The following is a 17,215-nucleotide window of genomic DNA, read 5'->3' as shown; positions in this document are numbered from 1 at the left end:
AGAATCTGTATTCTTTGAAATCAGGAGTTTATGTACATCAAGACGATAATGCCTTTAAACAATCTAAGAAAGCTTAGGTGATTATACCAGGACTTTGTGAGCTTCTGTTGAGGCTAATTTATAACTACAACAGTTATTTGGTTGCAAACTTGGGTGTGTACTTTAAAGCAACAGCTCAGCCACACTGCTTCCCTGAGTGACATCATGAAAAAATTCAACGCAATCAGCCACGATATTGGGGAGTGAATTGTAGACCTCTATAAGTCTGATTCAGCCTTGGGTACAAATATCTAGATACCTGAGGGTGCAATGTTTACCTCTTCAAACATTTATCCAAGCATAAACACTAGGGGTGCACTGATTGCAGTTTTCCGACCAATCACCTATCTTCAAAAAGCCTGATCTGCCGGTTACTGATTTTGGCTCATACTGATTTTTTTTTATTCTTATAACTGACACTGCCAGCTGTTATAAAGGTCACAAGAGACCTTCAATGTTCCAATCAATGTCTCCAATCTGTTGGCAACAGTAGGATGACTACTGTCAACTGTGTGCGTGCAGACGTGACCTGGTGGGCAGGTCTGCCAGTCAGCCCTCGCGCATGGCGGAGCAAAAGGGGACAGTGTCTGATTGTGAGACCTTTGCGAAGGGAGATGAGATCGGTGGATAAGATCGGTTTCACATGTAAGTATCAGCCGTTCAACCACCCTACAGTTTAAGGAGATGAACGTGTTTTGAACCCACCAGAACACAAGAAAAAGACCTTGGGAAGATGTTTGCTGTATCTCGTAACTCATATCTGGTCATTGTTCACATTGTTATTCCTGTATCTAAATAGGCTGAAAGGCCACATAGCGAGAAGGAAGCCATTATTCCAGAAGCAAAATAAAAAGCTGTATTACTTTTACAAATGCATACAGGGACAAATACCTCAACTTTGAAGACAGTTCCTGATGATACTAAAACGGAAGAAATTGGCAATAAGAAAAATCTTTACATTTGGAGGGAAAAGGGTGAAGCTTGAAAGTGTGAAAACACCATCCCAACTGTGAACTGTGGGAAGTGTAGCGTCATATTGTATGGGGGTTTTTCAGGAGGAGATTATATGAATGAACAAGATTCATACACACACAAGTATGATGAATACTTAATACTTAATACTCAAAAAATAAACCCTCCTCAATTAAAATTGCTCCAAAATACCCAATATATCTTGAAAAGAAAAAGCAGAGAAAGCAGCGCTTTTCCAGCCAAATCTAGTAAGGAGATTGTTAATGACCAGAAGAAGAAAAAGAGTGAGCATCTGTGCCTAGTGTGCAAAACAAGCAGACAGGCTGTGTGAGCAGCAATGAATGAGCCAGAATTGCTTCAAGGCAGGTTAGCAGACAGGGGATCCATGATATAATCATGATACTCTCATCTATTCTCTACAGTCAGTGGGGTGGGCTACCTCAGCAAGAGTGGGCAGCATAGCTGCCACTGGCATCCCTCGCCTGCTGTACATATTTTGGGGTGAATTTTGCACTGTAGTGCTGGCTGACCTCATTTGGACCAGGTTTTAATGCAATGTATTCTCAAACTCCAAATGTTAATCTAATTAATGGTAATTTCAGTTACACTCATTTCACAATTAAGACTATGAGGCAGTTTTTCGAAGCAAAAAGTAAACAACATTCAAACACATTGATGACTTCTTAGTTGGAATTTTAGAGTCACCTGATGGGTCCAGATAAAATGACACAAATAGCTGAAATTGGGGTTTGAAATGTGGGTTTCTTACAAATATTACTCGTCCTAATGTCCTTCTGCTGTGAGCCACAACTAAAAAAAAGAAAAAAGAAAAGATCGAACCTGCTGGGTCAGTAACAAAAAATAAACGAAGTTAGTCAGATCTCCATTTCTATGAAAATATAGGTAAGTTTTAGCTTAAATAAAAGCTACTTAGTGATTTAATTGAAATATACACTTTAGAGATTTATTACCTATATATTTTTCTTAAATTAAAACAGAATCTTCCATTCTTGAAAAAAGGAAGTCCATCCCAACATCCTTATACACGACGTAATTTAAAATGGAAGAATTACAAAGAGCAGCGCTGCTGTTTGAATCTGCAATTAGTGGGACACCATCTGGTTGTATGCAAACCCTCAGAAGTTTCTTTGAAAATAAGGGAGTGCTTCTTTTCTGTTGGTACACACAATTCTCCTTTTAGTTCTTTGCTCTGCATGAGCAGTAACTTTCACAACTTCATTTACACTGATATTACAGCACCTGTTGGTGTAGCGGGCCAGAACTTTGAACTCTGTCTCTGTGGCCAGCTGTTCTTTCAATGACTTCTCAATCACAAATGCTGAGTTTCATTTCCAATACTACAACCTGGTGCTTGGTGTACGATGCAGGCATTATTTAGCCTGTTTAAAAAAGCAACAATATTTGGGTTTATCAAAAGTAATATGTTGGAAAAATGAAAACTCAAGATTCTCTGATTGGTAAAAAGAAAAAGGAGAAAAAGAATTGGGAGGATCAGAGCATAAAGTGTCTATAATCTTATGAACAAAGACCCACCAGGCTTCTGGTCTGGCGTGGCCAACTTCTCCTCCTGGACGGCAGCCTGAGCAGGCTCTGGATCAGAGTGCAATGGAACAGCAAGCAATTCCGGTTTGGGGTCATTGTGCATTTCAGAGGACAGCTGAACGCCAGGTTCGAGGTCTTTGTGCTTTTGAGCCGGCTGTAGGCCAGTCTCAGAGTCTATGTGCATTGGGGCTGGTTGAGGACTGAGCTCTGGGCCAGTGTCCATATCCTCTGCCTCTACCGCCTGCTCTGTAGCAGGAGACCTGCAGTTGGAGCAAACATAGTCCTCCCTGGGGTGGATTTCTCCTTGGCCTGAGTTCTGACGCTCACATTCCAGGTGTAGCCATCTGACAGGAGTGCAAAGGAATTCACGAGATTGTTCAACAAATATTTTCATTAAATAAATGGTAAGCAAAAGGATAAGCACCATGTTTTCTTTTTTTTACCTTTTACAAGTCTGGCAGAGTAGTAAGTCTTTGTGATGCTCAGAGTCCACGATGCAGGAGCACACTGGACAACACAGAGCAGGGTCCTGGTTTTGGACACAGTTCTCACACAACAGACTGGTGTGGTACCATTGTCCACTGGTTCGTGTTCCACACTGGATACAAACCCTGCAGTTCTTTGGAGAAAGTGACATAATATGCAAAAGTCATTTAGACCCAGTGTAGTACAAAAAACACAGAGGGGGCTTTTAATTAATAACTATTCATCCAAAGATTATTTCATCCTAATTTCACCTTAAAATAATTAAATCTGTAGTTTCATTAAGCTTTTATTTTGGCTTTACATTAAATGAATAGCATTTACTCCACTTATTTTGTTTTACAAATACGTGTAATAAAAATATACCAGCTGTTCAAATTAAATGTAGATTTTACTTCTATGTTTTTATTTATTGATGTACAACCTTTTATTTAATCTTCTTCTTATTTTTTATTCATCGATTAGATATTTTCATGTTTAATATTTTTTTAATTCTATATTATTTGTTGGTTTTAACATTCTTATCTGGATGTTAGAATCTATGCTTGTTTTTATGCCTACTTCGGTGTTTCCTCTTCACCATAATTAACACCAACATCACCACTGTTAAACACGCTTCTGTACATTTTTTCCTGTGTAACACTTCTTGTTGACTTTGTTTTTCATCGCTTTCTGTTTTTATCCTACATAGCCAGCTTGTGTTGCCCTCGTTGAGCTTAAAAAGAACTACATAAATAAATACTGACCGACTGACTGAAAGACTGAAAATAGGAAACGGCAACAAACTACAGTTTTAAACCTGAAATAAACATTTATAATAAAACCTATTAGCAAAATGGGAGTTAAAGCTGGGGAAAAAAAGACAACATGTTTTGTTACAGTGCAAGAGATTTATGAATCTGAACAGGAATATGTAGATAACATGGCACTCAAATTTATCCAACAGATTATGCATCTCAAGTATTTATGATAAATGTGATATAACAAGCAGCTAATGAATACTGAAAATTTCTGAAAACTCAGAAAATCTGATTACAAACTCTTAAAAAAAAAAAAAGATCTAATTTCTCTTTAATATTCTCATAAAGCTCCCTTATGAAAAACCCAACACTTACCGCAACTAATGAGTTTGCAGTTTATGAGACCAACTAGTACCCACACGACTCGACCAAGTTCTTGCTTTCTAAAGAAAAGATTGGCTCAGCTCGACAAAGACGCCGTCAGAGGAACATTGCGCAGCATTGAAACTGGAACTACGACTAATTTTTATTGATCTGCATGTCAAACAGACCACACAACTCAGAACAAAACTGACACACATATGGGGATAGTCACTCGGGGGTGAGCGTACAGGAGCATCAGCGAGTTGTGTGGGCTGCATTGTTCTAAGCAGAGTCAAGCAAAGAAGCCAAAATGTGGGGAACTCTCTTCGCCCGCTTCCTTCTCTGTGACCTAGCCCAACCAACTGCTAGATGAAAAAAATGATGCAGCTGAGTGACGCGACAACACTTATGCATGTACACACAAGTACACTTTGTATTATCTGCTGGCGCTGAGGCTGAAATGAAACCTTGAAAAAATCAGCTGCTCTGAGTCATTTCTTTTACACACAATGTGCATATTCCTCTGGGTCTAATGCACTTTTACCCAGTGACAGAGCCTAGTTGTATGTACTTTTTCCCAACACACCGAACACTACATGACTCTGCAAAAAAAAAAAGAAGAGGAAAATAGAGCGCTACTGTATAAAAACAATGATGAAATAAACCACGATAAGATGCCAGTTTGACGTAGGGTCTCAAGTTTCACTATTTCCATTACTATTGTTTCACAAATAAAAAGAAAACGTTTTTAGTTCCTATCAGTTAAAGCGTCAAGAAGTGTAAGATGTTTCCTACCTTACATCTCCACCCATTGGTGGGCAAAGAGTCAATAGCAGGTTGCAAGCAAAAAGTGTGGTAGCCTTTGTCGCACATGTCACACACCAGCATTTTAGTGTCCTCTCCTGGGTTCCTACAGGCAAAACAGAAAGAAGTGTGAAATACTATTGTGTAAAACTTGGGCTGTCCTGATCCGACGCTTTTGTCACCCCAATTCAGATCCGAGGTATTCCTCTGCACTGAGTCTTAATTCGAATCTTCACCCAAACATCAATGCCATTCCAACTTGTGCAGTTATACAGGGTCTACATTCACATAGTGATTGTGTGCCCCTTTACTTCAATTTTTATGGGAAACCCAAGGACAGTTTGTTTTTAACCTGCAATAAACATTTATAAAATGTACTGGCTAATAGTTTAATGATCTATTCTGCAGCTGTATTTCTAAGGATCATGATCTAATTCAAAACGGTTACAGTAGTTATATGAGTCATAGCAACAGTTATGTAAGCATATATTTGGGAAATTATTTAAAACAAAAGTAAGCGTCATTGAGAGAGGTGCCAATAGAGATTTTCATAGTACAATACAAACTTAGAAAACCAAATAAAGCAAGACAACACCTTTTAAAGTTTTTTTAATAACTGATTTGAACTAAAAATATTAGAAAATGATCAATCTTGTGCAATAGACATTGTTCCTCTCAGGGAGGATTCTCTTAACTCTGATATTGCAATGTTTTGTTCTTGTAGCTACTTCTCTTAAGCAAACTTACAAAAACGAAAGCAATTCAATTAAAGCAAAGATAACTTTTTGGTTTTGGAACTTGCGAAGCAATGCAATCACCAACCCAAAAAAAAAAAGAAAAAAAAAAAAAAGTTTTTTGACATTATTTAAACATGTTTAAAGGTTGCCAACGCTAAAACACAATCAAGAAAAGAAAACATTGGCAGATTATAAACCTGGTACAACTCCGTGGGACTGAATGTGCCAAAGAGGGTAATTTACACTCACAAGTGACTGAACCTGTTTTGCTTGGTTAAAATGGAAAAACAATGACTAATATAAAGGGTGCCTGTAATCGAAAACAAACAATTCCAAGCAGCTGATCATTGAGACTAATGTTTATTTGTACCTTATTTACAGTAATATGCACAAACTCATGCTTAACACTTAAAACACCATGAAGGATTTCTATGCAAATATAAGAGTTATCCCTCAATGGGCAGTTTCAACAAGCAGGACTGCTTGCCCTAGGTGTACCAGAGGTCCTGAGTTTTTTTTTTTTTTTTTAAAGGTCAGAGGTTACATGAATTAAGCTTCAGGGTCAAACTCTCAGTTAGAGCTTCACAAGCCACAGAGATAAACAAAAACATCAATGTGCATGGTGCTTGGGAGTGATGCAGAAATTAAGAAGGACAAACAGTGAAAGAAACATCTGCGCAAGGAAAGATTCAGTCTAAGACTTCATTTAGGTGGGCGGCAAAAGTGACTCACTTGCATGTCTGGCAGACTTTGCACTCTGGGCACTGCCAACCTGCCCTTTTTAGAGGGGTCACAGCAATATCCAGGCACATCCCGTGGTAATGCAGACCACAACTGGTGCAGAAGAGCTGGTCTAGCAGGTCCCCTGGGCTATCGCACAGCACGCAATTCACATCATCTACAACTATTGAAGCAAACAAAACAGGAAAATCAGAAAATCTCTAGGATTTTAGCACATATTTTTCTGTAATTATCTAATTTCTCAACATACATTTCTGAACTGCCAATTCAATATGTTCTGGGCAGAGAAGTGAAAGACTTCTAATATCTTGAAAGGTCCCAGTCGCTCCGGCGCATGGGTAATGGTAGAATTGAGCACATCCTTCTGCACAGCACTTAATGGATGCTCCAAGGCGCTTACAATATGCACAGTGCTGAGGAAACAAAGAAAAATGACACAGATTATCTTAAACATTCTTCGTCTGCAACAGTGCTATAATTATACTAGCCTAACAATTAGAGATTATGACTAATGCTGAAAATAAAAAAATGGTTTAGATCCTTTAACATTTCTGAAAAAAATATATTAATCTGGATTTTAGTTTCAGGATCACAGCAGTAGAACATCGTACACTCCCCATTGTCCTCATCTCTATGAATATGTGCTAATAGCCACAGTAGAGATCAAGTGGCAGAATTGCTATTCGGAACAAGAGAACTTTGAGCAGGCCACTGCTACCAAACAGAACCAACCAGCTACAAGAGCTGTGTGCTGCTGAGTGGCATGACCTTTTCCAGTTTACAGCTGAGAGATCTACGCTGCCTCTCTGACCTTTACCCGTCAGCCTGATCCATCGGCTTTTCTATGCCTCAATGAAGCGGTTCCTCCCTCCTGCTTTGGCGCATTAAGATGGTGTTAACACCCATTAGTGTGCAGATGTTCTCCCTCCACTTACCTTTGTGCTCCCTGAGTCAATGGCTCTGTCCACGTTAAGAAGAGATTGTCCCTCGCCTTCACAAACACCATCAGACCACAAGGCACAACTCTGATGTGCCCAACATTGCCCTAGAAATTTGAAGTGATAAAATATTAAGAGTGAAAACCTCTAAGGCAAACTAAATAGCAAACATTAAGTTGCATTAACAGAGCAAAAAATGCTTAGTTTAAAAACATGCAGTTACCACCAATCCTACCTGACTCAAAGAGAGACCGGACATTAAGACCTTTTGGAAGGCCAACATGAGAAAGCTCATCCCAAAATCGAATGGCAGAGTCTGGTTCTTCATGGCAGGTTTCAGACTCACTGGGAAAGAAAAAGGAACAATTTGACAGACAAAAGAAAATAAAAAATTAAAAAATAAAATAATTATGTGCGGACTTTAAAAAAAGCTCCAAAAGGAGACAAGAAAAATGAGATGTGGGGAAAAGAGTCCAAATAATGCCTATGGGGCATGTGGTAAAAGGCTGTCTTGCATGGTGTATGTAAAAGACTAGTTGTCCTGACTCACAAAATGATTAAAAATTATTGTTAATGTTTCTTTAAGCCACATAACATAGAAAGTAAATAGGAAAGAGCATTAGCATACCAAGGACACCTACATTTCAATAAACATACAAAAAATAAATAAATCAAGACTGTTTTTGAAACATGATAGAACACTCATGATAAGGTGCCTAATTGTTTACAGCCTAATTATGTAATGACATTCCCCTTCCTCCTTACAACTCCACTGTGTCTGTCCATCATGCTAATTAAAATAAAAAAACAGAAAAAGTACCTACTGCCAGGCATACTGCCAGACCAAACCGCGACTATCTATACTTTTTAAAAAATACACTAGGCTGTTGTCCAGAAAAGTCAGAGAGAGCAGTGAACAAGCTGATTCAACATTAGAGGCTTCTGCTCCAACGTGGCATGCCTTGGTTAAATAACAATGACAGTGTTCCAATTTAATCAAGTTTCACATTTCCTTCCGGGTGTTTGTCATCCATCTCCCATCTATCCCTACTCAATCAGTGATCCGACAGTCTGACGTTGGCTTTTCAGCACGACATGGCACAGCTGGAACCACAAGCAAGCAGCTACTAAAACACATAACCATTACTAAGAGAAAAGCCTAAAATGGGAGTAAGGGACAAAACTGAAGGGCATTGGACTGCCACACTCCGGTTGCAAGTGGATCCACTACTTCCACAGAGGGTCATACTGGGCCAGCATACATCTTCGGCTCTTAGCCTCAGAACTGGCTCTCCACAGGGTTGTGTGTTGAGCCCCCTGCTCTACATTGTCTACACCTACATCTGCTCCCCCGCTCACCACATCATCGTCAAGTTTGCAGATGACACCAGGGGCTCATCTCGGGCGGGATGAGCCCGCCTGTAGGGAACGAGGTGGAGCAGCTGACAGGGTTGTGCACAGAGAACAGCATTATGCTCAACATCTCCAAGATCAATGAGATAACAGTGGACTATAGAAAAATGAGAATGGACATTTCATCACTGACGATCAGCGGGGACTGTGTGGAGAGGGCGGCTGACTTCCACTTCCTGGGATGTTTACATCGAGGAGGACCTGACCTGGAGCGTGAACACCTCTGAGCTGCTGAAAAAGGCCCAGTGGAGACTGTACTTCCTGAGGGTGCTTAGGAGAAATATCACTCAGAGACTGATGGTGTTCTTTTATCGGTGCTCTATTGAGAGCATAATGACCTACTGCATCTTTGTGTGGTAAACCAGCTGTAGAGTGGCTCAGAGGACAGAGCTTCGGAAGGTCTTTAAGGCAGCCCAAAAGATCGCTGGCTGTCCTCTACAGAGACTAAGAAAGTCACAGTTCCCGTTGTCTCCAAAGATTCCAAAAACATCTTAAAAAGGACACTTCTGACCCGGGTCACACACTGAACAGACGCTACAGATCAATTAAAGCAACGACAGACAGATTAACAACAGTTTCTATCCAACAGCAACAGCTAAACTCAACACAGCCAGAATGTAAAGGAAGATGCAATAATGGGAATGTGTAATCAGTATGAATGTATGTATATGGACTATCATTTTATCTTTTCAATAACTGCTTCATTTTTTTAATTTTACATAAATGATTTCTCATGCAAAGACCAGCTCTTTAAGTACACACCTGACACAGATTTTAGTGACCAATATCCTGAAACTCATGGAAAATGGTAGGAACGTTTGGATGATCACAATATGATGTTCTCCTTATTGTACAGGCCTACTTTTAACAGTGAAAAGCTCCACCTGTTTAGTTTTAGAAAACGTTTACAGCAGGTTGTTGACCAGAATCACTCATCCTTATGCTTGAGCAGCCCCTGATCAGTGATCGCCCATTTGAAAAATAAAAATCCAATCTTTCTTTCCCCGATCAATAAACACATCATAACCAGGGGGTGCCAGCCTGACAACAGTATTTAGTAGGGATGCTCCGATTAGGTTTTATGCTGTCAATCACCGATGCTGATAACATGGATTGGCTGTAAAGTTTTCAATGTTGTTAAAAGTGCTACTGGCTACGGGATCTGGAAAAAAGGAACCATAAAATCACCTGAATTTAGACAAAAATGTGTTTTATTTACTTTTTTAAAAGAAAAACTACACAAAAAATGTGCAGGCACAATGCAACAACTATTTAGTCAAAAGGACAACCGAAAAACCTGCTATCAGTAAAACAATCTTCAACAGATTGAAAACGTTAGGGCTCTTAACAGGCTAAATTATGGAAAATTTTTCGGGTTATTTGCTTAGCCTTCTGACCATCACGTTCATACGGCGAGTGTTGGCTGACTGCTCCGGGTGTCTCCTTTTAATTCTCTGCAGTAAGCCTTGAAAACTCACCATAGTCAGCTCATTCATCATTTCGTATTAAATTCCTTGTGTTGAAGCATTTTGACGTGCTTCCCCAGTGAGGTATTTTTCCATTGCGTGTCGCAGGACACAAACTTTACATGACTCTCACAGGCAAAAGTTGGTTGCACACGGCAGATTTGTTTGTTTAGGATTTGCTGCCGCGTGCTTGAGCAGCGTGAAGGAAAGGGGGAGATACACTACACTGCATTGTGATCGGCAAAAAAAGACATCGGCGGGAATTGGCAGATAATGATCGCTGGCCGATCGATCAGAACACCACTAGTATCCAGTGAGAGGGATGTCACTGAGGGAGGACGACTCAGATACTTTGAGTGAAGTCACAGGAAGCACAGAAGGTGTAGGGGGGCTTCTGAAAAGGAATCTCCATTTTTCCTTTCAGGGATGAAAGGCATGTCAGCTGATCCTTCAGACTGCTACAGCGCCTTGCGAAAGTACTCGGCCACCTTGAACTGGTCAACCTCTTGCCACATTTCAGGCTTCAAACATAAAGATATAAAATTCAAATTTTTTGTGAAGAATCAACAACAAGTGGGACACAGTCATGAAGTGGAATGAAATTTATTGGATGTGTCAAACTTGTTTAACAAATAAAAAACTGAAAAGTGGGGCGTGCAATATTATTCGGCTCCTTTACTTTCAGTGCAGCAAACTCACTCCAGAAGTTCAGTGAGGATCTCTGAATGATCCAATGTTGTCCCAAATGACTGATGATGATAGATAGAATCCACCTGTGTGTAATCAAGTCTCCGTATAAATGCATCTGCTCTGTGATAGTCTCAGGGTTCTTTTCAAAGCGCAGAGAGCATCATGAAGACCAAGGAACACACCAGGCAGGTCCGAGATACTGTTGTGGAGACGTTTAAAGCCGGATTTGGATACAAAAAGATTTCCCAAGCTTTAAACATCCCAAGGAGCACTGTGCAAGCAATCATATTGAAATGGAAGGAGGATCAGACCACTACAAATCTACCAAGACCCGGCCGTCCCTCTAAACTTTCATCTCGAACAAGGAGAAGACTGATCAGAGATGCAGCCAAGAGGCCCATGATCACTCTGGATGAACTGCAGAGATCTTCAGCTGAGGTGGGAGAGTCATAGGACAACAATCTGTCGTACACTGCACAAATCAGGCCTTTATGGAAGAGTGGCAAGAAGAAATCCATTTCTCAAAGATATCCATAAAAAGTCTCATTTAAAGTTTGCCACAAGCCACCTGGGAGACACACCAAACATGTGGAAGAAGGTGCTCTGGTCAGATGAAACCAAAATCGAACTGTTTGGCCACAATGCAAAACGATATGTTTGGCGTAAAAGCAACACAGCTCATCACCCTGAACACACCATCCCCACTGTCAAACATGGTGGTGGCAGCATCATGGTCTGGGCCTGCTTTTCGTCAGCAGGGACAGGGAAGATGGTCAAAATTGATGGGAAGATGGATGGGTCCAAATACAGGACTATTCTGGAAGAACACCTGCTGGAGTCTGCAAGAGACCTGAGACTGGGACGGAAATTTATCTTCCAACAAGACAATGATCCAAAACACAAAACCAAACCTACAATGGAATGGTTCACAAATAAACGTATCCAGGTGTTGGAATGGCCAAGTCAAAGTCCAGACCTGAATCCAATCGAGAATCTGTGGAAAGAGCTGAAGACAGCTGTTCACGAACGCTCTCCATCCGACCTCACTGAGCTCCAGCTGTTTTGCAAGGAAGAATGGGCAAGAATTTCAGTCTCTCGATGTGCAAAACTGATAGAGAAAAACCCCAAGTGACTTGCAGCTGTAATTGCAGCAAAGGGTGGCGCTACAAAATATTAACGCAAGGGGGCCGAATAATATTGCATACCCCACTTTTCAGTTTTTTATTTGTTAAACACGTTTGACACATCCAATAAATTTCATTCCACTTCACGATTGTGTCCCACTTGTTGTTGTTCATAATAAAGGAATCAATGATTTAACAATCTAACACTTAACAGTAAATCAGAGCTTAATCACCTCAAATACTAAGTTGGACATGGTAATTTAAATCAATATTGTTGGAAAAAAACAATTGTGAAAAAAAAAATCTTGTTACATGGAACAATTCTACATCAAACGTCTGATCTATGATCTGCCTTGTAAATAAATATAGGAGATATGTTAGAGTTCGGCTTTTTGGGTTTATTTAAAGATAGCTTTGTTTTAAAACTGGAAGGATTTTACTGCATATGTAGATTATCTGTGATACAGAGAGGTACAGGTCTGGAACTTTAGACTATTTAGAAAAAATCATCCGGGTTTTATATTACTCTAATCATTTTAATATTTAAACACTAACATTTTTAATTTATCCAAAAGCAGAATAAACTTTTCATCTTTAGCTCAAATTGAGAAATTAAAATTTGTATCAGCAGGTATGCAATTTACAAAAATCAGTGACTGGAAATCAAACTATGATTGGTGCATCTCTAGAAGATGTCTTAACAACCAATCACAAAGTAAAACAGTCAAACTAAGCATCAAAAGAGAGAGCCTGAAAGGTTAAAGAGATTTGTGTTTAAACACAATTAATTTTCTTAATATAGCTTGACAAAAAAACACTTCGAATAATAAGACATTTAATAAAAGTTAATTGGTTGCAAAATAAAATCTGCAGTACCACAATGGGCTGCCCTGAATAGTGATGTACCAGTGTGCTTTAAATAAATAAATAAATGGCTACTCTCAGAAGGGAAAATAAGATGAATCTTTAGACTGGTTGGATAATCAGTTTTCTTTATGCAAATGCCCTCCAGACACCCCATCATTAAGTCCACTGGGGGAAAAAAACTATTATAATGATGCAGAACCAACAGTGTGATGCCATGATGGCATTGTTGACTAAAATGCAGGAAATAAATTAAGGATATTGTAATTAAATAAGGTTTTTCAGTTCCAAAAGGCAAAGATATACTTTGACTCATCTACAAAGGAAAGTCACTCTTCAGCTTTATTTTATAAAAATAAAGTCAGAATTTAATCTGCTATTTAGCAAACAGTGAACCACTAAAATCCTAGTTTTGTGCTTACTTTTCAGAATTTGTTTAAAAACAGGAGATAAAGCTTTTAGCTATTACAATTTGAAATCTCAACTGTGTGTAGATGCTTAGAAAAAAATAGAAAACTCCAGCGAGTTCTTCAAAACCTTTGAATTTGGAGTTAACATTTTCCAAGAAGGGCTTACTTGGTTTCCTTCTCTCCTGAGGTGCCGTCTTCAGCCGTTTTTGGCTGAGCAGTTTTGTCACCATCACTGCCGTCGCTTGTTGAGCTTTCCTCATCATTATGGCTGATGGGTGTTTCATGCTGCGATGTGGTGCTGAATACTTGTAGATCCCCCTGACCCAGAAGGCTACGACCACCACAGTAACAGAAGGCACAGAGACGCTCCCTGGAATCAAGTAAATCAGATGCTTAATTATATATGCCTACTCTGAATAAATACAAAACAGTGCATGTCAGCATGAATTTAGTCCAGTTCACTTCTGGAAAAAAGCATTTAAATGTCCATTTTTCCCTCCATATAACCTTAAACAGATATATGAACATTAAACTGTTGCAGATTACATATGAGAAAGCCATCATTCAAAAGGTAAGACTGTGTTGGTAATAGGATCCCAGGAGATGCTGCTGATCTGCCCTCAATCACTAACATCAATGGTCCAGACACGCCGCGAGATTGATTACAGCCTTTAACAAAGTGACACCTGGGAAGAGAGGGCTGCATCCACCACCTGATGACTTCCACACGTACAAAAGCAAGGCAAAAACCAATACTCTATACTGGACAAATTATCAGTTTCTTTTATACATAACCAATATTAACTACGGGGCAGGCCACGTTTAGTGTTACTGACCTGCTTTTGATTTCTCCACTTGCTGGAACAGATGGTCCTGTTGAACTCTCTGCTGGGGGGCTCTGGGCCAGAGGGGAAAGGCGGTTCTCCTCCTCTGGAGCCTCAGTGGTCTCCATTTCCACAGTCTCCACTGGCTGGATTTGTGTTTCTGCCGAAATAAATAATAAACCTAGCCAAATTAGTCTGTTGAAAAGGACAAAAACACACAGGTTTGGCTTGCATTCAAGTATCGATTGACCTCATTATGGCATAAAATTATCACATACACATTAAGGCATATAAATACTATTTCAGGTTATTTGCATTGAAGTCAGATTTGAGGTCAAGAGCTCAAGCACTGAGAAATGCTCATTCGTTACAAGGAATATCAAGTCTGACAATATCCCATGTTTGTTGCAATTACATAATGGCTCAATTCAATATGCTAATCGTATAAAGTATTTCCCCGAAGTTTATCAGAAAGGCTTTGGAAAAAGCAGACTTGTATTATTATTATTTAGGACCAACATTTAAATAGGTCAATTCAGCAAACATTCAGTGACATCATGTGAAATTTCCCCCTGATCATAACAATCGAATAGCCAACTGCTGAAGACACATCCCTGTTGTGGTGCAGGAAGCTAGACAACAGTTTTTTTGAATAAAAATAAAATATCTTGTACAGTACAGGTACATCTAAATAAATGACAATATTAACAAAAAGTTATTTCAGCAATTTAATTCATAACGTAAAATTATGTTCATTTACTGTACAGTGTGCGCATCAGGGCACCTCCTGCTTGAATTACTGCATTAATAGAGGTGATCACCCTGTGACACTGTTGAGGTGTTAAGGAAGTCCAGGTTACTTTAATAACCTTTAGTTCATCTGCATTATTGGGTCTGGTTTCTATCATGGACAATCAGACACTGAGACGTTTGGGGTTATGTCGAGCACTGCCAGAGAATGAACTGAGCAGATACATAGAGCTGGTCTGCAGAAGGAAGCATAATTGCTCTAAATCTACCCGGTATGTAACTGCACTGATTTTAGACTTGGTGAAAGACAGAGGACCAACACCAGAGATTACATGGCACCCCAAATCACTGGTTCAGTCCTTTTTCTCCTTAGCACAGGTAAGACATTCCTGATTCTGTCTGTGGATCAGGAGTGGCTCAACACAAGGTATGTGAGAACTGTGTCATGGCTACGTCTGTGCGGTTGCTCCTGAAGCTCTGACTCAAGCCACAGGTTCTACTTAAACATCTTCTCAAGCATGTAGTCATCCCTGTTGCTTATGCACATTTCCCCACCAGTTTTTTCTTCTTCTCGACTTTCCATTACTATGCTTGGATACAGCACTCTGAACAGCCAGCCTCCTTAGCAGAAACCTTTTGTGGCTTACTGTGGAGGGTGTCAATGACTGTCAGTGAGACAACCATTAAGTTGGCAGTCTTCCCGATTAATGTGCAGGTCATAACATGGTCATAATAATCCCACATAAAAAAAAATATAAACTCATTTTATTGTTTGGAGTATTCATGAACAGTAATAAAACTTAACAGAAATAAATGCAAGAAATATATCACTGTGTATAAAAAACTAGTTTCACTTTCTGAATTGGAGAAATAAATTCATTATCAGTGACATTCTAATTTATTGCACCATAACAGTTCTTGATTTTTATTATTTTATTCACTAAATAAAAAAAATTACTGGGGCATGAGGTAAAACACAATAAAGGAAATGCAAACCCACTCACACATTCAAAATTTCACAATATCTCAGTCACAGCGCGGCACCGAGATCCAGTTCTAAGATGTATGAGAATGAAAGGCCTGGTCATGTGATGCGATGTGATGTACACATAAAAAAGCACATAAATGGGTCTGAGGAGACTGATGGGATTTTAAAAAGCTTTTAGAGGGCATTAGCCTTGGGCTCTTCCCCACTGCACCTCAATGCCAATCTTGGAGCAAGAGGAATGATGGAAGTGGTGAGGGAAGAAAAGGAAAAAAACACCCTATGCAGCATCGCAGTTCCATTTAAACCCTTTCAATTATAGCCCTAAAGACGAAGCACAGGGTCCTAAGAAAAAGCGTTCACCCATAGTTCTCCTGGAGAGGGGACTCTGCTACCTTTACTGACACACTTTTTGAAACACTCTTAGCAAAGGGCTGCCTGGATGGAGCAGCTCACTAAAACCAATGTGTGTATAATAGATCAGGAAGGGGGGTGGACTACAAATTCTTACCTGCATACTGAGAGTCTGTGGTCTCTGTTATCTCAGTACCATCCATGCTGTCCTCCTCATCCACAACAACCCTCCCTTTGGTGCGACCCCTACAGGAAGGAAGAGACACAAATAAACAAAGGAAATCAAAACGGGAAAGGAAAAAAAACCTGAGGGGTTGCCTAATGAGCTGAGGTTGATGGTGTGGTTATGAATTAGTTAAATATAGTCACAGCATCCAAGATGGTTTAATGGAGATAATGGAGCCCAAGGCAGGGCAGAAGCTGGGTAGTGGTAGGGGATGCAATCCCAGAGTCACTATTAAGTTTACATGAAATGGAATAAAAACACCAGAAATCACCACTAAAAGTAGTGCACATAAATGTTTTCAGCAGTACGGTGGGAAAAAACATTTTCATGCATAATCAACAGCTAGTTATAAACAACAAGCAGCTAAGGTGAATTTACCTATTCATTTATAAAATGTCGTTCTCTAAAGATAAACTACTAACTAAGCTACTACTAAAAAAAGGAAAGCTGCGTAGGCAAAAAGGTAGTAGGGGGTATGTGTTTGATTTAAACCTGCAAAAGGTTCATGCCTGACTTAAATATGCACTGGTGTATAGTCACGACTGTCTCAAAAATATTTTTTAGAAAAATAATTTTCAATTATAAATATTGAAGTGAAAATTTAAAGCAAACTAATTCTGGAAAGACTATTTTGCAAAGGTTTTTGCTCAACTACAGACCCATTCAGTAAATCTGAATATTGTTGAGAAGTGAAACACATTATATAGATTAACTGCACACAAACTGATT

The 17,215-nt window shown here is 39.5% G+C and overlaps 1 protein-coding gene across 1 annotated transcript in view; it reads right to left on the bottom strand.

Annotated features, from left to right (window-relative positions):
• Window positions 1–17,215, bottom strand: part of kmt2cb (lysine (K)-specific methyltransferase 2Cb) — a 98,488-nt gene that overhangs the window by 60,485 nt on the left and 20,788 nt on the right. Inside the window, exons 3-12 of the mRNA XM_047367750.1 lie at window positions 16,418–16,506; window positions 14,184–14,331; window positions 13,514–13,717; window positions 7,616–7,725; window positions 7,378–7,487; window positions 6,693–6,855; window positions 6,434–6,605; window positions 4,956–5,070; window positions 3,018–3,193; window positions 2,566–2,918 (exon numbers count right to left, since the gene is read on the bottom strand). Of these exons, the coding sequence (XP_047223706.1) occupies window positions 2,566–2,918; window positions 3,018–3,193; window positions 4,956–5,070; window positions 6,434–6,605; window positions 6,693–6,855; window positions 7,378–7,487; window positions 7,616–7,725; window positions 13,514–13,717; window positions 14,184–14,331; window positions 16,418–16,506 (1,640 nt within the window). The remainder of the gene's footprint in view (window positions 1–2,565; window positions 2,919–3,017; window positions 3,194–4,955; window positions 5,071–6,433; window positions 6,606–6,692; window positions 6,856–7,377; window positions 7,488–7,615; window positions 7,726–13,513; window positions 13,718–14,183; window positions 14,332–16,417; window positions 16,507–17,215) is intronic.

Source organism: Girardinichthys multiradiatus, chromosome 6, assembly GCF_021462225.1.
Source record: "Girardinichthys multiradiatus isolate DD_20200921_A chromosome 6, DD_fGirMul_XY1, whole genome shotgun sequence".
Classification (NCBI taxonomy): domain Eukaryota; kingdom Metazoa; phylum Chordata; class Actinopteri; order Cyprinodontiformes; family Goodeidae; genus Girardinichthys; species Girardinichthys multiradiatus.
The sequence above is the reverse complement of the archived record's forward strand: the minus strand, read 5'-3'. Positions and strand labels throughout refer to the sequence as shown.